Source organism: Marmota flaviventris, chromosome 2 (assembly GCF_047511675.1).
Source record: "Marmota flaviventris isolate mMarFla1 chromosome 2, mMarFla1.hap1, whole genome shotgun sequence".
In the NCBI taxonomy this organism is placed as follows: domain Eukaryota; kingdom Metazoa; phylum Chordata; class Mammalia; order Rodentia; family Sciuridae; genus Marmota; species Marmota flaviventris.
This window is the reverse complement of record NC_092499.1, coordinates 176,129,963-176,152,425: the sequence shown is the minus strand read 5'-3', so window position 1 is coordinate 176,152,425 and position 22,463 is coordinate 176,129,963. Positions and strand designations below refer to the sequence as shown.

The 22,463-nt window shown below is 47.2% G+C and overlaps 2 protein-coding genes across 2 annotated transcripts in view; both read right to left on the bottom strand.

The window, feature by feature from the left end:
* LOC114106959 (signal-regulatory protein beta-1-like) overlaps positions 1-22,463 on the bottom strand; it is a 355,204-nt gene that overhangs the window by 32,783 nt on the left and 299,958 nt on the right. The window lies entirely within an intron of this gene.
* LOC139704761 (signal-regulatory protein beta-1-like) lies at positions 6,806-21,427 on the bottom strand. The gene is made up of 4 exons (XM_071608812.1): positions 21,296-21,427; positions 12,580-12,933; positions 10,753-10,810; positions 6,806-8,687 (listed from the first exon to the last, which is right to left on the bottom strand). Exons 1-4 carry the CDS (start codon positions 21,366-21,368, stop codon positions 8,111-8,113), a joined length of 1,062 nt encoding a protein of 353 aa, XP_071464913.1. The 5' UTR covers positions 21,369-21,427; the 3' UTR covers positions 6,806-8,110.

The following is a 22,463-nucleotide window of genomic DNA, read 5'->3' as shown; positions in this document are numbered from 1 at the left end:
TCACATGTGTCTAGGAATTCAATGTCTTCTAGATTTTCTAACTTTTTTTAGTCTGAATTTTGCACATAGTGTCCAGACTTTCTCTGGATTTCAGAAGTGTTTCCAGTGATGTTTGTCCTTTTTCATCTCTAATTTGATATATTTGGGTTTTTCTCTCTTTCTGGTCATTTGGCTGGGGGATTTTCAATCTTATTTAACTTTTTAAAGAACCAGCTCCTCCTTGCATTGATCCTCTGTGTTGTTTTTCATTCTCAATTGCAATACTTTCTGTTCTGATGGTAATGATTTCCTATCCTCTACTCTTTCTGAAATCAGTTTGTTCTTCCTTTCCTAAGTCCTTGAGTTAGAGTATAACCTTATTTATTTGATATCTCTTTATTTCACTCAGGTAGGCACTCAATGATTTAGATTTTCCTATTAGAGCTGCTTTCATAGTGTCCCAGAGATTTAGATATGTTGTGTCTCTGTCTGAATTTGCTTCTAAGGATTCTTCATTTCTACTTTCATTTCCTCTTTGATCCATTCTATATTTAAAGACTAATCAACACAGAAAAAATCACAGTGAGTACAGGAGAGGTGACAATTATGGAAATGACATTAAACTGGGCACAAGTGGGTCAGAACAGAAGCAGCTGGCCGTGGTGTGTGGACATGGATCTCGTATGGGGACTTTCCTTTGCAGACAGACATACTGAAGGTGACACTTCCCATATACACAAGGGGAGTGGTGGTGACCCAAAGGACAATGGTATTGAAGTGGGCTGGTAATTCACCAAGGTAGAAAAGGTGCTTGCTTTGCATACTCAAATACAGAAGAACAAGGCCAGCATCTTGACACTCCTCTGGATAAGTTTTTACCAAGGAACAGAACACTAACACTCAGTGTTTCTATGTTTCAAATTTTATTATTGTTTATGTTTCCCTATATGTTTTCATATTTTAACAAATGCTGAAAAGTTGGAAGAACCATGATTATTTTTCATGATCACTATGGAGATGTCTTTCCAGGGTTTTGGTTTCAGTTTTCATGGCCAGTTTTACAATCCTGCTCTTCTATGGAGAGAGAAGACTGCATTTATCCAGGACAATAGTGTTGTTCATAAGTGATAAGGAAGAAAATCACTCATGTTAAGAAGAACATTAGGAGGACTCCTATGCATCCATTCCCAGGAGCCTTTACTTGCCCCAGGTGGGTCTACCTGGGCCCCCCAAATTATGAAGCAATAGCACACACCCTGTCCTGGCTGAGTTTCAGGCATAGGACACTTTGGTAAAGAGGAAGGAGAATAATTTTTCCTTATTTAACTAGAACGAGTTTCATGTGAGAACCTCAACAAGGCTGGGGAGGAGGCGTAGGCAGGAAAAAGATGGCTGAGTGATTCTTGAGAGCAAGGACTAGGGGTGCTTGATGGCCAAGCCCAAGGCAATGGAGGAGAGCCATCCTGACATGGTCATGTGGGGCTTGTTTTTCACATCTTGGGAAGTGTCATGAGTTGCTTTCTAGAGGTAGGTCCCAGGGCCCTGCTCAGGACCACGAGTCCAGGCTCAGCCTTGGGGCATCAAGGACTGGGTAGAAGTGTAACAGGGGCCTGTGGGCTGGCTGGTGTCCTGGGAGGAGGCATTTGGAACAGTCTATAGAGGCTTCTGGGCAGCTCCTCCTCTTAGGCTGAGCACCGTGGAGCAGGGAGAAGGTGGCAGAGACTGAGGTTCCCAGGTAGTAGGGAGTGATGAGGATCTGTGGGAAACATGTCCACCTTCACTTATCTATGCACTTTTCATGACAATTTCCTGAGAGTAATGATGTCCTCATGTGGCTATCCTGGGACCCCTGTCTTGACTGAACCAATACCCCAAGTCAGGACTCTCAACTCAGCCTCTCCAGTTTCCTGACTCCCCTTCCCTCTCCCTGCAGTAGGCCACAATGAGAGTCAGAAGTGAGCACCCTGAGAGCAGCCCACCTAGGTCTTCTCAACATTGCTCTGTATGGTAGAGTCTTCCTGCACATGGAGGCCCAGCCGTTGACTATTGGACTAACCTAGAGGTGGCCTCCAAGGGACACACCCAGTCTGCTGCACCTCTTTGTACCACCTGGGCCCATCATCTCTAGACCCCCTGGGACTCAGTGGACACCCATTGATGACACTTGACTCCTCATCTCCTGCATACCCCACATACTTCCTGGGAGCTGGGACCCCCCCCCCCCCCAGAAGTTTCCTGAGACCCTGAGGGTGCTGAGGGGTGTGTGCCTGGTTCTCTAGACCCACTGACTCTGCAGCTGTGCACAGGTGGGCTGGAACTCCCCCTGGCCCTGCCCCCTCTGCAGCAGTCTGGATGCACTCTCCCTCCTGGGGACTTACAGTCAGGACTTCTGCTTCCTATGGACACCGACTGCCAGTAGGATCTTGGAGCCAAAGAACAGGGCGATGAGTTATGAAGCAAGAGTAGACTTGACTGCTCTTGAAAATCAAGGGACAGTGGGAGCCATTAGGGGAACTTCTATGCATCCATTCCCAGGAGCCTGCACTAGCCCCAGTTGAGGCTACCTGCCACCAACCCCCCCAAAATTATAAATCAATAGTACACACGCACTGTCCTGGCTGCTGTAGTCAAGCCTGAGGCAGAACCTGGTCAAGAGGTTCCTTATTCCCACACACCCAGTCTCAGGTCCCAGGGTGTCCTCCCCGAGGGCAGGTGAAATTGTGTGCTCTGTGACATTGCCATCCCAGCCAGGATGATTCTGCATTGATCCTCTGTGTCTCATGTAGAGGGATCATCTCCTCCTGATAAGGACACTGAGGCCTGGGGAGTTAGGGAGGGTCACTGCTTAGAAGAACCCAAACCCAGAGAAGCTCCTCCATGGAGTCGTATATGGTGACACCTGAGATCATGGTTTTTGGACCAAACAAATGCCCAGTGTCTTCAGGCCCAGAAAACTATTTTCAGTGGGTGATGCACATGGGGTGAGGGCCCTTCCCTGGTGAGAGGTGAGGGCAAGGTTGCCGGCTCAGGTCCATGGGTGAGCTGAGGGGACCTGGGTCTCAGCACCTTGAGAAGCCTGCTAAGGAGGTGCAGGATGAACTAAGAAAACCTCTGGCTGGGCCTCCATGCACAGGAAGACTCTACCATACAGAGCAATGTTGAGAAGACCTAGGTGGGCTGCTCTCAGGGCTGCTCACTTCTGGCTCTCATTGTGGCCTACTGCAGGGAGAGGGAAGGGGAGTCAGGAAACAGGAGAGGCTGAGTTGAGTGTCCTGACTTGGGGTATTGGTTCAGTCAAGACAGGGGTTCCAGGATAGCTACATGAGGACAACAACATGTGGGTCAAGAACACATTTCTCCTATATGGGAGGGGCCACAGTCTCCTAATAGCAGACCCCCCTCCAGTGCGATGTCACTTGAAGTCTTACTGTTGGGTATACAAAGCCAGATCCAGGGAATTAGACCTGGGGAGTCTTTTTTTGGTGCCATTAGGCATTTATCCTTTTAAAATGATGCTAACAAAGATGGGAAAGTATTTTATGAAGAAAGTAATGCTGTTGGATCCTTAGGCAGGAGGAGACACCTCACCCTGTGGGGCTGCTGCCCTGCTGGAGGCCACAGTTCTCAGCTGAGTGCTGCTCTGGGGCTCCCCCTCAGTGGAGGAGAGCTGCACTGCCTGCCCCCTCCTCCCTCTAGAAGGCACCAGCATCAGAGCCTGGCGCCCCTCCTCCAGTGAAAGCAGCTTTGGGGTTCCTCTGGGTTCTGTGGGAGCAGCTGAGTTGCTGCTTCTTCTCCCACAGGTGGGAGGGACCTTGATGTTGATCCTGAGAACACTCCAAGAAGCTCCCTGATTCCCCATCCATCACAATGGGAATTTCTTATGGAATCCCTTGAGTGGTCTGGGAATTAGAATCTACAATTTGAGTTTGAACCTGGAACTCATTAGCTGTCGGGTATCACGACACCAGTGCTGGAGGTCAGTGGCACCTGGGCAGGCACTGGCCTGTGTTGAGGTGCCCTTTTTCACACTTTCACCAGAAGTGAACTTGTGGATTAACCTCAGGAAGGGAATTCTTGGGATCTAGTGTTTGACTATGAATTGGGAAATGGCTATTATAAAGCTCTGGTATTGGAGGGCTTTTTCTGGGCATCAATTCTGTGGGGAAAGACAATGAAAAAGTAAGTATGAATCATCAGAAGGTAAAGGTGAAGTGTGAGAGCCAAAGGAGTTCCTCGTGGATTTGTGGTTTTTTTTTTTTTTTTTTTTTTTGCCCCCTGGAGCCAGAGGGCATCAAAAGCAGAGGTTTGGTTCCTGGATGAAATTCCAACAGTAGCAGAGCTTCAGAGGAGTTGACATTCTCAGGTTCAAGGGCTCTTCCTGATAGGGAAGTTGTAGATGCTGGAAATGAAGTTAGGGCCATATGGATCAAAGCACTCAAAGACCTTTGATGCTCCAACTACCTGTGTGTTAGGACCACAGTTTCAGCAGGATGGCTGCCAATTAACTCTGCTCCAAAGACATCCAGTGCCATTTTACATGTTCGATCCCAATAAAAATGAGTCTCCTGCATCATGTAATCCTCACTGCATCCCAGAAAGGAGAAGTGCTGTGGTTCCATGTTACAGAGAGCATCTGGGATGAGCCAGGGCACACTTCCCATGGGCTGGCCCTCAGGATGCAGTTTTATGCTGGTGTCCAGGTGTGTCAGAGGAAACTGGGAGAGTCTCAGACCAATAATTGAAGCCTCCTCACACAGAAGCATCAAAAAGAAGATCAATATGAATCTGACATAAGCAGAATAAAGGAAATAATAAAATTAGAAAAGGGTCAAAATTCAATATAATGGAATACAGGGAAGTAATAGAGAAGATAATTGAAACATGAAGTTGATCCTTTGAAAGATCAATAAAATTGAAAATCCTCTTGCAAAAGTAATTACAGATGATGATAATGATGATGATGATGAGAGAGAGAGAGACTCTAGTAACATCAAGATTTAATATGGTGCATTGCTACAGATTCTGCAAATATTAGACTGATAATAAAGAGGTGTTAGGTAATAATAATGTCTATTTTATTCTGCTGTCCTTGTGTAACTAATTAAAACAAATAAAAAATTATATATAAAAAATAGATGTTAGGTACCAATCTACAGTTGTAAAGTTGACACCTTAGATAAAATGGACCAACAATGCTTAAAAGACACACAAGCTACCCCAATACACCCAGAATGAAATCTAGAATGTGAATGGCCCTAAACTTCTAAGTAATTACATCATTTTAAAACTTGGTGAAAGTTTTCCTGATGTCCAAATGGTTTTCTATGGAGATTGTACCATGTATTCAAAGATTAATTAAAACCAATTTTGGTGCAGAGAAGGGCTATAAAAGGAATTTTCAAAAATTGAAATATATACTTCAATCATTATTAATGATTAGAGAAAATATCATTATTTTTATGAACTGGGATAATGCTGTTGGATTTGTAGAGGAATGTCCTTCATCATTTGACCACTCCAGGTGTGGACTGCACTTGCACTGTTTTGCACACCTGCCTAAGTGATTAGCACAGGAGTTAGGCAGCCTCCATATATCTCCTACTGTGAGGGAAATTGCATTTGCTTCCTGTCATTACTCTCCCTGCAAGAAGGGGCAGGGAAGAATCAGTATCCCATGGTTGACCCAGCAGCACAGGAAGCCCATGATAGGGCCTGCTGGAAGGACCTCCACCCTGAAAGAGTCTTGTGGAGTCAGACCTGCTCCTGTGGTTCACAGGGAAATGACATACATTGGGCCACAGAATGGGGTCTTCAGACAACTGTGGGTCTTTGGGACAATTTTCTTGGGAGAGGGAACATTTTTTTTAATTAGCAAAATTTGCTCCATAGGCTGGTATTGGCCCTGTCCCCAGCAACTTAGATTTGTGTTGAGTAGTACAGATAGTCTACATGTGTCAGGGCAGAAAGACATTAGCAACGTTCCCATTGGTCTCCAGGGCTGTCCTAGTTTCCCTTTCTGTCAACTCCTAACACACAGGTAGTTGGAGCATCAAAGGAGAATATACGCAAGCAGAAATTTGCATGCTGTGCTGAGGCTTTGAGGGTCATCATAACAACAGGTCTGTTGTCACAATCAGGAAGAAATCAAGACCCCTGTGGAGACCACTCAAGGTCACCTAGGGGCCTGGAGCAAACAGTTTCCACCTCCTCAGGGAGTCCTTTCCAGATTTCCCCTAGAGAAGCCAGAGTCTGCTTGGTGAGGATACAGATGTGTATGGAAAATTCTAATATGGAATAGAAGCTGGGCAGAGGTCAGCAGGGTAAGTAGGAGAGAGAGGCCCTGAGGAAGGAGAAGAGAGCAACTGGTAGGTGGAGAGACAAGAGGCTGAAGAGTAGGACAGGAGGGTTCCCCTCCCTCTCCTTCTTCTCTAATATCTGTTTATGTCAGAGAATCCATGGAGAGATGGACCAAGCTCTTCACAGTGGAGACTCTTGGTGGTGAGGAGTGGGAGGTTTCAGTGAAGGTAAGGTTCTGGTATATATTTATAGACTTGAGAATTGTTCTACAATGAACAGGAATACTACCTTTGGCACTTAAAAAGAAGGAGGAGGAGGAGGAGGAGGAGGAGGAGGAGGAGGAGAAGGAGAAGGAGAAGGAGAAGGAGAAGGAGAAGGAGAAGGAGAAGGAGAAGGAGAAGGAGAAGGAGAAGGAGAAGGAGAAAATAGAAAAGACCCAGTCACCTGTAGTGGACACCAGGGAATTTTTTTTTTCTTTTTGGTACTGGAGATTGAGCCTAGGGGTGCTTATCCATTCAACCACATCCCCAGCACTTTTTAATATTTTATTTAGAGATGGGGTCTTGATGAGTTGCTTAGGGTGTCACTAGGTTGCAGAAGCTAACTTGGCATTTACCTTCCGCCTACACCAACTTCCTGACCCACTGGGCTTAGGCACTGAGCTTGGCTAGGGAGGTGTCTGTACCCTGCTTCTTCTCAGGAGTGGAGATATCCAGTCTATGGTGTCTGGAGGTGGCTGGCTGGTCTTCATGTACCAACTGAGGGGTGACCATCATGTCCCTACTCTGGGTACAGGAGTTCTCCCGGAGTCAGCTCTTGTGGTTAAAGGTCCTATCCATGGTCTCTGTGATGACTGAGGTGGTTTCTATATTGGATACGTTTCCATTTTCCAACCAGGTCACATGCAAAATCAGGGGATAGAAGTCCTTTGCTTTAGCAGGTGACGGTCACCTGGTTCTATATCACTGCATGTTTTTGGGTGACCTCCATGGTGGGTGGAAAGAGAGGTAGAGGGGGAGGGCAATTAGTATTGACACGTGTCGGGTGAAGAAGGCAAGTGGCAGGTGCCAGGACAGGTCCATCCCCCCTGCCTTCCTCCTTAGTGTCCCTGTTTAAAGGTCCCATGGGATGTGTGCCCAACCCAACAGAGGAGACCCTCAGAGTGTGGGTGTGGGGAGCTGACTAAGACGCTGCTGTGTTCCCAGGCTCTGGGTGCCCTGTGGGAAGGAGGGGTCACTGCTCTCATGTCACAACACACACAGAGTCAAGATGAAGTTTAAAGCATTCAATCACCTGGGAGAGGCCTCACCAGGGGTGTTGTCCAGGCCTTGCTCCCTGGGGCCAGCAGAGACCTGCAGGGTGTAGCTCCTGGTGGTGGCTGGCTGCCCGTCATGCTCCACCCGGCAGGTAAACGTCACGTCCTCCCTGTGCACAGAGGAGTTGACCAGCAGCCAGCTGGTCAGGTTGAAGGTCCCATCCTTGTTCTCTGAGCGGGTCGAGCCTGTTTCTGTCCTGGACACATTTCCATTCTCCACCCAGGTCAGCTGTAGGCTCTTGGGGTAGAAGTGCTTCACCTGGCAGGTGATGTTCACCTGGTTCCCTGCCATGGTGGGCAGTGGGGTGACCTCCATGGTGGGTGGAACTGAAACAGCACAGGCAGAAGCTGTGACCTTATGGGACAGATGCTGAGCTCCTCCCAACATGGCAAGGGCCTCCCTCGGGACAGGGCCAGGCATGCAGAGGGACTCAGACACTGAGGGTTTGCACAGGAGTGAATCACTAACCACAGGGCCTGCCACCCACAGGTGCCAAGTGACCGGTACCTTCCCTGATGTTAAAAGTGAGTGAGGTTGACAAGCCCAACTCCTGGCCTGCAGGAAGTTAGAAAAATAGATGAAATCACCCTGCATGTCAAGGCTCTGCTCTGTTGGAAACTCAGCAGTGATAGTTGCTTCTGGTCCTCACTAGCACGGCACGTGGCAGCACTGCTGGGAATTAGAGCCCAAGCCACTGAGGTCCTGGAGCAAGGATCATGGGGAGCAGCTGGCTGGGTGGCCAGTGTGGGCTGGGGCAGGGAGCAGAGTCCTGTACCTCGGATGGTGTCAGACAAGTTGGCAGTCCCACAAAAAGGAGGGCTCCCCTGTAGGGTCACGTGGGCCACCTCACAGACGACCTGAGAGTGAACATCCCCAGGAGCCAGGGTCACCTGGGCTGTGCTGGACACACTGTAGGACATACTTTCTCCCATGGGGTCCACGCTGGTCTGGGTGTGCGAGAGCTCTTTCCCATTTTTGAACCACTTGAGGGTGATGTTCTGGGGGGAGAAGCCGTGGGACTCACAGGTGAAGCTCACCGTCTGCCCAGATGTGGCCCTGGTCCCAGGACCCGATACCACAGAGGAGAAGATCTGGCTACAATTGAGTAGAGACAGATGAGTCAGGTGATTGAGAGACACCCGATGAACACAAGAAAGAAGAATCTTTCTCCATGTAATTATTGTTATTATTATTACTATTTGTTGTTGTGCTGGGAATCGACCCCAGGTACATGCTAAGCCCATGCTCTGACACTGGGCTACACCCGAAACAAGACACGATTTTTAAAAAATGCTCCAAATAAAGATCTCTGGGCACTGAGCTCCTCCCTGTGTGGTGTCCCTACCCTCCTAGGAGAGCACAGCTGTGTAGCAAGACAGTGAGGAACGTCAGCCCAGGTGCTGCTCCAGGCCTGAGGTCAGAGCCTTCCTCTCAGCACCAGGGAACTGCTACCAACCTGGGCCCAGGGAGGACCTCATGGCCCTGTCTCACTCTTTGTTAACAACCGTGTCCTACTGGCCTGACCTGGAATGCTTGAGGCAAGGGATGATCATTTTTAGAAAAAAAATGCAGGAGACAAATGTCACCATGAAACCCCATGAACATGGGAACCAGCTCTTCATGCTGACACCTGGCCCAGCACCTCATCTGTGGGATGGGGTGGTTGGCAAATTTCCTCCCTGGCCACACTGAGCACAGTTGGCTTTGGTCACACAGAGCTGCCCCTGGAATCTCAGCAAACTGTAGGGCATGTTGCCCAGAGCCTGGGGAGGCTGAGGCAGGAGGACTGCAATGTCCAGACCAGACTGGGAAACATAGCAAGAACCTGCCTCAAAATATATAATTAAAAAGGGCTGAGGATGTGGCTCAGTATTAAGGTGCCCCTGGTTTCAATCATCAGTACCAAAAAAGATAACCAAAATATAAAAAAACAAAACAAACAAACAACCCCAGGTCCCTCCTTCTTCCAGACTTTATTCTGTGCAGGGCTCTTCCACAGGTGGTTATGAATTCACCCCAATTGTTCCTCTTTCTACCAATATGCCATGGGCCTCATCTAGCCAGTCCTGGATTTGAGAGGGAGAAAATGAAGGGGAGCTTTTCTGGATCTGGTCTTCCCTGGGTCACTTTTGCATTGGAGTCACAGGTCACTGAGTGCAGAGTAAGCCACAGGGCTACGTTTGTAACTGATGGCTAATTACAAAACATACAGTCCGAGGCCCTTGAGCAGGTCCTGAAGGCACTCAGGTGAGAGCATCAGGAGGCTGCTTGCCTGTGGACAGGTCCTCAGACGGGTCCCTTGGTGTCTCCAGATTGCTCATCTCCACCCAGCACCTTCTACAGCGGTCACCAGGAAGAAAAATCATGAAGGTTTGTATCAGCAAATGTTGACCTCCCTGTTTGACACATGTCCAGCACTAGGAGGGCACAATGTGGAGGGTGTCACTGAAGAAGTGGAGACACCCAGACACCAGCAGCCTGGATGTCCCTCCAAGGGTTAAGGACTCTAGTCATTGGCCACTTATCAAGAGCTGCTCATCGTCCTGATGTGGGCCTGAGCCCTCAAAGTCCCTCAGCTTTTGATACACACCTGCCACATGAGGGGGTCCTAGTGAGAGTCCATTATGCAATAAGACTCAGAGAGGTGAGTGGCTGGCCACGAGTACCAGGCTGGGGAAGAGGAAAGAGATCCAATTCTTATCAACCAAACAGGAGGATAATTGAATCCATTTTTTTTCTGCTGAGCTTCTGTGTCCCCTTCTGTAGAGAGTGATTAAAAGCACCACCCTGCAAGGTGAGGGTGAAGGCAAGGAACAGCATTGGCATGCAGTAGGAGCTTAATAATGACACCTGTGGCTGTATCCTCACTCCTTCAAAAACCACACATTCATTCTTTAGTAGCCAGAAGGAGCAACAAATGCAGTGGGGATTCTGGCAAAATCTCCATCCTGTTCCTGCAGCTTACAGGAGAATTCAAGTGTGAGGAACAGCAGACACCCCGACCCCGTGATGATGCTCTGCCTGTTTAATTCCTCCACCACCCCCAATGAGAGTCTACCCAGGGCCTCAGGCATGCTCAGCAGGCCTCCTCCTCCTCCCTGCCCTCTCCTTGTGTTCTTAAGAGTCCTCACAGGAAACAAGGTGGCAAAGGGCTTCTCACATCACAAACAGCATCGCAGGGGTTTCATCCAGAGAAGCTGTTTCCATAACGTTGGGCTCTGTGAAGGAACAGGGACAGATGCCTCAGTGACATTTTGGGTCATCAAGGCAGGGAGGGCTGTGTGCTGAAGAGCCAGGACTCAGTGGCTCCAGCTCCTATTCAGAGATAGACACATGTCAGATGTGGGCTCCAGGCTGACGCTGGATCTGAGCGGGCTCGGTCGGGAGACCCTGCCACAGGCCCCAGGGAGCTGAGCCCAGCACGTGCTGTTCTGAAGCATCCAGACCTGAGAGGGCTCCCACGCTCTCCCTCATTGCCAGAGGAAAACCCAAAGTTTCCTTCTGTGTCTTCAGGACATCTAGCCCAGGAACTGATAGCCTTGGCCATGTGTTAGAATCTTCTGGAGTAAGTCAAAATTTCAGATGCCCAGGCTTATGTCAGAATTAAAAAAAAAAAATGTGTAGGTGAAGCCTGGGTCTGGGAGAGTTTGTGTTCAGTTTTCTCCATGATTCCTACGCACAGCCAGTGCGGAGCCCCTGACCCTACCCTACCCACCATGACAATAAGAGCATCAATAACATCTCCCCACAAAGTTTCTTGCCCTTGGTCAAACAACAGAGCAGCTCTGTGTGTCCTGCTGGGGCATCTCCTTGTGGAAGGAGATCATGGCCAACATTCAGGAGAGGATCTCTAGTCACTGTGGGCTTCAGGGTGTGCATGTGAGTGGCTTCCTGAACCTTGGGAGATGGAGGAGGACCAGAGATGCTGCTCCCTGCCCAGAGAGTCAGGTCAAGGTCTGTATATAGAGCCCCTCCTGTGCCCTGGCTCCTCTGTGGGGACAGTGTCTATTCCCAGGGCAGCAGGAACCTGGGCTGGAGTCAGGTCTGGGTTCTGTCCCCTCCTGGCATTAATGTGCTGTGTGAGAGAGGGCTGCCTGGGCCTCCAGCTCCCCAGGTCAACAGGGGTGGGCACAGGTGTGAAGGTCCATGTGTGCTGACCACCTCAGCCTCATGGCTTAGGGAGAGTATGAACAGCCTCTCAGAAAACAGAAAGTGAGCACCTGTGCTTCCTGAACTAGGAACCCCTGTGTCACCAACATGGGAACATTGCCTGGTAAGTGACCCAGCTCTGCTTCTAGCCTGTAGTGCCTATGAGGGCTGGTCCCTGAGACTCAGTGGAATCCAGAGATATGCAGGACAAAGATCCTACCTCTTGGCAGCTCCTCCACCAGAGCCTCAAGTTCTTCAGGGAGACCCAAGCCTGTCAGAATCCTCTCAGGTGCTGTTCCAGGAGGGGAAGGAAGGAAAGCATGCCCTGCCCCCTCCCTGCTCTGGAGGGCCTAGTCCTCAGGATGGGACAGGAACACCTTGTGGGAGAAGAACTTTACCCTACTGTTTCATAGCATTAAGAGGACATAATGGCACATGGTAAGCCCTCAGGATCTAGGGCAAAAGGAGACGGCTCCCCCCACAGGGGCAGTATTCTCAGAAGACAAGAGACATGCTCTGCCTCTGTGATTGGCAAGTCCCCCAAACCCTCAGAGCCCTCAGTTGGGGAGCCACAGGGCTGGGCCAGACTGGAAAAGGTCAGGGCTGTGGAGTAGGCAGGTGAGGGGTGCAGATGCCCCCCATTTCCCAGCCATGGAGCCCAGACCAAATAGCACAGCCTCCACAGGCCTCTGCCTCCCTGACCTGCAGAAGGGGTGACAGCAGGTCATGACTTGAGCACCCAGTGCTGCTCCTGCTTCTCAGCTGTGGCTTCCAGGATGGAGGGCGTGACCCCTGACCTCCTGTCCCACACCAGGGAGGAGGAGGCAGCTGCACTCACCTCGCACAGACAACTTGGTGCCTGGTCCAGACTTATACTCCTTATCAATAGGGGTCGATTTCTGGAACTTCACACAGTAGTAGGTGCCGGCGTCTGCTGGGGTGACATTACTGATGCTGATGGAAAAGTCCCTGTTGTCCCTCTTTGTGTGATCTGAGAGATTTGTGACTCGGGGGAAGTGGCCTTGTTTAAAGTCATAGATCAACTCCCGGCCTGGCCCTGCCCCCTTAAACCACTGAGTGGGCCCCACGGGAAGCAGGGAGGTCACAGTGCAGTGCAGAGTGGCTGACTCTCCAGCAGCGACAGACACTGACTTCTCAGGCTGGATCACCTGCAGCTCCTGTGCAGCCGCTCCTGGGGGGAGACACAGGGTGGTCACTGTTCATCCTGGGGATCCCCTTGGTTTATCATGTGGTATCAGCAAAGCCTGTCACTGACTGAGTGCCCACAGAGTGGCCTTGAGCTCAGCACAGGGCGTGTGTCCTCACACTGAGCCTCCCCTGGCCTGCACCTCCACACTGTGAGACACCTGCCCCTGAGGCCCAGAGCCCTGAGCAAGGTGGAGGGAGGGGACTTGAGGGCCTGAGCCCTCCCCTGAGCTCTCATGTGTCACCAACTATTTGTTGCTCTTCCCTTTCTGACCACAAGCTCACTGGCTCTTCATGGACCATGACACTGGATTGAGGTCATGTGGCTCTTGAGTCTCCTGATTTGTGGAGGAAGTGTGGATATAGTTAATGGGACATGCATTTGATTCTGAGTCTTGGCTCAGCTTCCCTGTTCCACAGAGTTTCCAGCTCATGATGGGGTTCCCTCCTTCAGCCTGGAGTGATCATGGTGCATACAGCAATGAACACGCAGCTCAAGTAAGAAATGAAACATTGCTGAAGCCCCTCACATATCTCCCCACAGTACAACCACATTGTGTCAGTTTCTAATGCTGCTGTGACAAGGGACTGCACACCTAGTGCCTACAGCAACAGAAATCTATCTGTTATGGTCGTGAACATCAGAAGCCCAAATTTGCTGTCACTGGGCCTCACCCAGGGGTCCTCATGAGAGCCGTGTTTCATTATGAGGCTCTTTACATTGCTCTCCATCCAGGGGGCTGCCTGGGCTGCTTCCCCTTGTTTCCCGTCCTCCTGTTCTTCCACCCTCCTGCCTCCCCATCCCATGTAAAGGAGGCCGCAGTTTCAGAGCTAAGGCAGGACATGGCAGAGGGTAGAAGAGGTGGAATAATGAGGATAATTCTCCACAGTCCAGGTGCCTGAGCCTGCCCAGTATCCAGCATGTGATAGCAAGAGGCAATTCCTTCTCTTCCACCTTGACTTCATGTGTCCCCCTCTCAACGACAGTCCTCCATGACTCCCCCTAACTGTCCCTGCTGCTCTGAGGGCAGCCCCTTCTCTGCTACTTCCTTGATGCTGTGATCTCCACCTCCCACCCCGTCCATGGCTGCCATCCAGGGTGATGGGTGGATCCTGATACAAGGAGAACAGGGGAAGGAGCAATTTGAACTCTCTCCTTGAGATTTCAAAAGAAGTGATTTGAGGTTATAAATCTCCCTGGATAATGTGCTTGGACTTTGAAGTGCTGCTACCTGTGACAGGCTGAGAATCTTTCCTTTAAAATTAAACTGTCACCAAATTAAAAAACAAACAAACAAACAAACAAAAAAAAAAAAAAAACAAACAGACAGTTGAGACCAGTGTTTCTTCTCTAGATGACCACCTCGGCCCCTCTGCATTAGTCACTTTGTATCACTGTGATACCTGAGAAGAACAACTTGGAGGAGGAAAGTTTCTTTTGGGCTCATAGTTTCAGAGGTCAATCCTCTCAGCTGGCACCAAGGCAGGTCGTCCATGACAGGAGGATATGTGGTGGACACCTGCTCAGTCCATGGCAGCCAGGGGGCATGCTGGGAGCAGGGAGCATACGTGGGCATCCAGGACCAAAATATCATCCTTAAGGCCATATCCCCAGTGACATGCTTCCCCAGAAAGTCCCCACCTGCTTATGGGTATGACCCATTCAAATCACAGTTCTAACAAATGGATTAATACCTGTATCAGGTTGAGGTTCCATTATTTGTCATTTCCCCTCTGACCCTGCTGTGTTGTCCAACACAGGAGCTTTTCAGGGAACCCCTCACACGCAAACCATTACCCCCTCTGAGTCTCATTGCTGCACCTACAGAGGAGGGCATGTCCCCACAGCAGCCACCCCAGACCACCAGGGACTTGCCAGGTAAACATTCAAAGAGAAAGGGGGAGATTTCGCCACCAGCAGGTATTAGCCATGTGGAAGGTTTTGTTTAAGAGGACAAATAATGGTTGAAGGGAAAGATTATCCTTTGGTGGTGTCACCCTAGGGACAGGCCATTTCTTGGAGACACAAAACCTTCCTCTTTCTTCTTAACAACCAGGGGCAGGGACTGAACACCACTGCTGAGGTAGTTAAAGGCATAACACAGGGGAAAAGGGAGGGGAAAGGCTGTTACTTTAGACACCTGCTAAGTCAAAGCAGCTAAGAGGAACTTTAAACCTTGTGCTCTGAGCTCATGGAAAATCTAGCAAACATGATGGCAGCCTTAGGCTACTTTTCAAGTTAAAAACATGATACAGGGGAGAAAATAAGCAGGAATAAAGAGCATAGGTAATCTCTTAGTATAGTCATGTAATAAACACAGTATGCATACTATGTAACTAAGTTAACTCCAACTTTTAAAATTGACTTAATTGGAAGATCTAAATTTACATATTATATTTTATACTAAACATGGATAGAACATCATAATAAGATGAAAAGTGTGCCAATTGTGTTTTGTGCAACTAGAACATAGTTGGAAAGAGCATAAATGTATCAGTTCTCAAAATTTCGTGTACTTTAGCAATAAGAAAAATTAAATTATAATTATACGTGGGGAACTGACTGAATTCAAACACCATGTCCCCTATAATCATCAGAAAGCAACTATATATAGAACATAGGAAAGATTAGCATGCCTCATTTTGTCAGCAGCCTCCTTAATACCTGGGGCTAGAAAACCTGGACCTCCATGTGTGGAGAAGTGGAACTGGGTCCCTCTCAACCTGCACAAAAGTCAACTCAAAGTGGATCAAAGACCTGGGGAATAAGACCAGAAACTCGGAAACTGCTAGAAGAAAATGTAGAACCAACACTCCAATATATCAGCACAGGGGTTGACTTCCTTAAAAAGACTCCTAAAGTACATTAAATTGAACCAAAAAATAAATGGGATGCAAATTAAAAAGCTTCTGCAGAGCAAAGGAAACAACTAATTGCATGGAGAGACATCCTAGAGAACGGGGGATCTTTGCCACCTGCTCCTCAGATAGGGCAGTAATATCCAGAACAGATAAAGGACTCAAAAATCTTAACACCAAAAAACCAAATAACCCAATTAATAAATGCCACAATAACCTCAACAGACACTTCTCAAAAGAAGAAATACAAATTGGTCAATTAATATGTTTAAAAAAATGTTCAACATCTCTAGCAATCAGGGAAATGCAAATAAAAACTACCTTGTGGGGCTGGGATTGTGGCTTGGTGGTACAGTGCCTCCTAGCACATGTGAGGCACTGGGTTTGAGCCTTAGCACCACATAGAAATAAAATAAATAAAATAAAAGTATTGTGTCCATCTACAACTGAAAATTCTAAAAAAAAATAATAAAAGTACACTGAGATTTCATCTCACTCCTGTCAGAATGTCAATCACCAAATATACAAGTAATAATAAGTGTTGGTGAGGATGTGGGTAACTTTACCTCAGGATGCTCCTCTTTGGAACAAGAGAGGTCACTAATGTGTGTACAATTACACTTTGTTGGCAGGACTGCAAATGAGGACTATCACTGTGGAGAGCAGTATGGAGTTTCCTCAATACAAAGGGGAGTGAAGGGAAGGAAGTGGGATGTGAATGGGAAAGACAGTAGAATGATGGATATAACTTCCCTGTGTTCATAAGGGAATACATGACCCTGTAACTCCACATCATACACAACTACAAGAATGGGAAGTTAGTTATACACTACGTATGTTTAATATGTCAAAATACATTCTACTGTCATGCATAACTAAAAGAAAACAAATTTTTAAAAAGTTTAGGAATGGAACCATCCTATGACCCAGCTATCTCACTCCTTGGTATATATTCAAAAACCCTAAAATCAGCCTACTGTAAGGACTCAGCCACATCAATGTTTATAGCAGCACAGTTCACAATACCCAAGCTATAGAACCAAGCTAGTTGCCCACCAACAGGTGAATGGATGAAGAAAATGTGGTATACATACACAACGGAGTAATAACCAACCTTAAAAATGAAAGAAATTCCTCCCATGCTTCCCCCACATTGCCATTATGAGTCAGCATCTTCATATCAGAGCATGGGAAGAATGTTGAAACTTCAGATAAGGCTAAGGGGAGGGCAAGAAGGGAGGGGGCAATCAGGGAGGAATGATGGTGAAATGAATTAGACATCGTTACCCTAAGTACATGTCTGAATACACAAATAGTGTGAAAATACTTTGTGTACAATCAGTGATTTGAAAAATTGTGCTCTTTTTGTGTAATATGAAATGACTTGCATTCTGCCATTACGTATAGCAAATTAGAATAAATAAATAATTTCATAAAAATTCCATGCCCTTGTATTCTTGTTACACTATCATTATATTCTTATTACACACTATCATTCCAAGGGGGAAGATATGTATTAAACAGGATAAATAATAAACATATATAGAAATTTTAAAAAATGAATAAAATTATGGCATTCGCCAGTAAATGGATGGAACTGGAGACCATCATGTTAGATGAAATAAGCCAGACCCAGAAATTCATGAATATTTTCTCTGATATGTGGAAACTAGTCCAAAATAAAATAAAGAAATTCTTATGGAAAAATTTCATCAAAATACATAAATGATCAGTGAAGCCGAGGAAGGGGATTAGGGTGAGGGAGGAGGGACTTAATAAGGGAAGAACAGAGGATTGAGTCTGAACTAAATTTCCTGTGAACATGTGAATACACCACAGTGAATCTCAGCTTTATGTAAACCCACAAGGCACTGATTTTTAAAAACCGTTAAAAAATTCTGTATCTGTATATGTACAGTTTTACACACACACACACACACACACACACACACAGATATGTATAGAAGTATGGCTTTCCATCATATTACAAAACATTTTTTTTGGGGGAGGGTATACCAGGGATTGAACTCAGGGGCATTCAACCACTGAGCCACATTCCCATAAAATAAATAAAATATATTTTATTTAGAGACAGGGTCTCACTGAGTTACTTAGCGCCTCACTTTTTCTGAGGCTGCTTTGAACTTGCAATCCTTCTGCCTCAGCCTCCCGAGCTGCTGGGATTACAGGTGTGCACCACTGTGCCTGGTTTATAAGGTCATTTTGAGGATCAAATTCGGTTATGATAATACATGTGGAGGCTCAGAAAAATTTCTGGCAGGTAGAGCACATCCAGCACATCATTGATGAACACCAAGTACAGCTGGGGAGCTAACTCTGGATATCTCTGAGTGTACACAGGTGAGTCTGTTGGTGAGTCTGTGTTTTCTATTTTTTTTATTTTTTTTAAAAATTAGCCTCCACTGAGAAGCAGAGTAGTTCAATATGGTTAAAAGAAAGCAATCTAGGGGTATGGGTTACAGCTTCCATGTAAGTCACGTACTTAGCATGCCCATGGCCCTGAGTCAATCCACAGTCTTAGGAAACAAGAAAGAAAGAACAGACATTTGGAACTGGCTGCTCTGGATTTGAATCCCAGCTACTGCATGCACTGCCTGGGGAAGGAGACGGTGGGCAAGTTCCCTTCTCTGCCTGTTCCCATCTGCAGCTAGAAGATGATGCAACCACCCGTCACAGAGGGCTGTCCTGGGGCTAGACTAGCTACAGCACACAGTGCTAACCCTGTGCCTGCCCAGGGAAGACTCACTCAGTGACCTGGATGCTCATTTGGGTGCAGTATAACTGGAATTACTTTAAGTTGGAACCCGGCCCTTAGGACCTGTAAGGTGGCATCACAACAGGACCACAGTGGGGAGCCAGGAGGGCTGAGGGGTCACAGGGTGGGCTTCATGGCCAAAGAAGGGGAGGGAGGGAAGCAACCTGTGGGAGTTGTGAGCAGGGGCTGTCCTGGGGTCTGCCAAGAGAAGCCCTCGAGCCCTTCCTGTCCTGGGAAGAGGGAAATTCATGCCTCTAGTGGACTGGGGAAGGTGAGCATGGTGGTCACACCTGCAATCCCAGCTACTTGGGACACTGAGGCAGGAGGAGTGAAATTCAAGGCCAGCCTCCACAACTTAGGGAGATGCTCTCTACAATTAGAAATATGAAGGGTTGGGGTGTATCTCAGCAACAGAGCACCCCTGAGTTCCATGTTCAATACTAAAAGAGAGAGACATGGGGAGAGAGAGAAAAGAAAAAGGAGACAAAAAGAAGGAGGACCAGGGATTTTGAAGGCTGAATCGTGTCACCATGTGTTGAAGCTGCACACACTTTTCCTCAGGGTAGTCCTATTTGGAGACAGGTGTACAGAGAGGTCAACTAATGTTAAATGGGGTCATCAGGATGGGCCTCAATCTAACATGACTGTTGCAGGAAGAGGTGATGCCTAGAAACACATAAGGAGAGACCCCCAGTTCTCACACAGAGAGGAGATGCTGGGCACCACCACTGAGAGGCCTCACAGGAAGCAAACCACCAATGTCTGGACCTTTCACTTCTAGACTTCAGAACCACGAGGAAGTAAATACCGATTGTGTTAGCCACCAGCCTGTGGTACTTTGTTACCACAGCCCTACCAAGGAACACAGGTCTCATGAAGCAGAAAATGTGAAACTTCTTAAAGAGGAAGAGGTGTGTGCACATGGGGGCAAGTCTGTGTCAAAGAGTCTGAATTAGGAAGATTGTAAATTTGAGGCCAGTCTCAGAAACTTGGTGAGACCCTGTCTCAAAATTAAAAATTAAGATAAAAAGGGTCTCTGCCACCTTGGATACAGTATATACACACATACACACACACAAACACACACACACACATCCTAATCTCCAGGATATATACAGAACTCAAAAAACTTAACACACATGGAAAAAAAAAAAAACACCACCAACAACAAAAAAACCACAAATGACCCAATCAATAAATGGGCTAAGGAAATGAATACACACTTCTCAGAGAAAGAAATATGAATGGTCAACAAATACATGAAAAAATACTGAACATCTCTAGCAATTAGATAAATGCAAACCAAAATTACTTAAAGATTTCATCTCACTTCAAAATCAGAATGCCAATTATCAAGAATACAAGTAACAATAAGTGTTGGCAAGGATGTGGGGAAAAGGCACATTCATACATTGCTGGTGTGTCAGCAAATTGGTGTAACCATTCTGGAAAGAAGTATGGAGATTCCTCAGAAAATTTGGAATGGAACCACCATTTGACCCAGATATCCCACTTCTCGGCTCATACCCATAGGATTTAAAATCAGCATACTATAGTGATGCAGACACATCAATATTTATAATGCTTCAATTCACAATAGCTAAGCTATGGAACCAACTTAGGTGACCTTCACCAGGTGAAAAGATAAAGAAAATGTGGTATATATACACAGTGGAATATTACTCATCCATAAAGAAGAATGAAATTATGGCATTTGCCAGTAAATGGAGGAACAGGAGACCATCATGCTTTGTCAAATAAGTCAATCCCCCAAACCAAAGACCAAATGTTCTCTCTGATATATGGATGCTAACACACAACAAGGGAAGGTGGGAAGGGATGAATAGAAGTTCACTGGATTAGGCAAAGGGGAATGCAAGGAAGGGAGGTGGATGAGATTAGGAAAGAGTAGGTGAATCAGACATAACTTTCCTATATTTATATATGAATACTACAAGGAGTATAACTCTACATCATGTACAACTACACAAATGGGAAGTTATACTCCACGTACATATGATACGTCAAAATACATTCTACTGTCATGTATAACTAAAAAGAAAAAAATTTTAAAAAGGGCAAAAAGTTAAACAAATGGTTAGGGGATGTAGCTCAGTGATAAAGTGGGTTCAAGTCACAGTACAAAAAAAAAGAGAGAAAGAGAAAGAGAGAGGTGGTGGAGGAATGTATGTGAAGAAGCTCACAGAGGAGAAGGAGCTGGGGTCAAAGGGAAAGTGATGCACTCCACTTTGGAAGGATGGAGGCTGGGTTTCTGCAGGCTTCCTGTCAACTTCAGACCCTCACTTCATAGGGTGGGGAGCAGACAATACTGGGTTGAGAGTCAGGCAGATGTCAACTGCCTCTGAGCTCCTTTCATGGCCTTGATCAGGTCACCTTGCCTCTTGGAGTCTAAGGAGTTATCAGGATTTACACACTGATCCTCTGGAGAGGTGTTCTTTGAGCTGAAATATTATAATATGCAAGTGATTCTTGTCACTGGTGTTTGAAGCACCAGCTGATGTGATGCCTCTGGCCCCAGCTGTAGGGGATCCATAGAGGCAGTGCTCAGAACCCTTGGTCTGGGCTCCAGATAGTACCCTGTCCTTGCCATTGGTGGCTGAGTCTATGTTTGTCCTGGGTCCCTAGGAGTCCAAGGGCAGAGCTGACCCAGGGACCAGGACAGAGGATTCTCCCCCAGACAGTGCTCACTCACCTATGAGTCCCAGCAGGAGGGTCAGCAGCAGGACAGGACAGGGATGCTGGGGCCAGGAGGCAGGTGCAGACATGGTGGAGCCCTGAGGAGTCTGCTCTGTCCCAGTGTCTGTGCTGGGGAGATCCCTGACTCTCCTCTCTAGAGAGAACTGACACCTGCCTTCCTAGTTGCAAGAGGAAGTGACAGTGACAGAATGATAACATTGATATGCAATTTCCTTCAGGACTGTGAAATAGAAATGAGAAAGCACAGGCAGAAAATATTAAGGGTTTCTCACACTGCATTGTCAGAAGGAATTGGACAGGCCTCGAGGAACAAGGACTCCTTCTCCCTGGGTCTGCACTGGTCCAATAGGCCCCTCATGCATCCTTGGACCTTAGTGAGTATCTCTTTGGTAGTCCCAGGACAAGCAAGATGTGCCCCAGACTTTGAACCCTGAGACCCTGGTGTGGCTGGCTGGTGGCCTTACTCTGTGGCAGGCTCACTAAGTGCTACTCAGCAGAGGGATGAGGAGGGTTCCTGGGGCCTGCTCAGTGTTGGTGGGGGGACTGGTCATTTCCTGCAATGGCTACCCATTGTGACCTTTTTTGAAGATTCCCCATCTTTCTCCTGCCTGGCCCTACTCAGTTCTGTCTGGGAAATGTTTTCAGAGAGTCTTCAATTTTTAGATCTGATAAGAATCAGAAAGCTCTGTGTTCTAGTCCTCCTACAATTCTTAGCTGTGACTTTCCACAAAATGCTTTATTTTCTGAGCCCATTTGATGACATGAGAATGGAGATTATAGCATAAACCTTGTTGGGCTATGGTACACAGACACAGAAGGAATTCACATTGACTTGCAGGTTCCTCTCCACAAATCTTGCTGAATGCTTATAACACTGGGTCAGGACAAGAGTTCAGAGTTTCCATCCTGGTTCAGGCCTAGGAGAGGCATCTATTTTTAGGTCCATTACAGGTCAAGTGCAATTGTCCAGTAAAACCCTAAAAGTTATCATATTTCCATGCAAATTCCCATTTTAGTTTAGCAGATGGGAAAAATGGGATTTTTTTTTTAAAAAGTCCAGTGAGCATAACGCTGGTCCTGGTAATGATCCACTTGATCCCATTTCATTATGGTGGATGATGCCACATTGCAGAAGTATGTCCAAGAGTGAGAGATCACACGGC

Bases quoted from the DNA above. Each gene is read 5' to 3' on its own strand.
- LOC139704761 (XM_071608812.1), bottom strand. From the start codon at position 21,368: ATGTCTGCACCTGCCTCCTGGCCCCAGCATCCCTGTCCTGTCCTGCTG. The intron at 12,934-21,295 runs GTGAGTGAGCAC...GTCTCCCCCCAG, and splicing joins CCTCCTGCTGGGACTCATAG to GAGCGGCTGCACAGGAGCTG. The intron at 8,688-10,752 runs GTGAGAAGCCCT...ACTCAATTGTAG, and splicing joins CCTGCGATGCTGTTTGTGAT to CCAGATCTTCTCCTCTGTGG.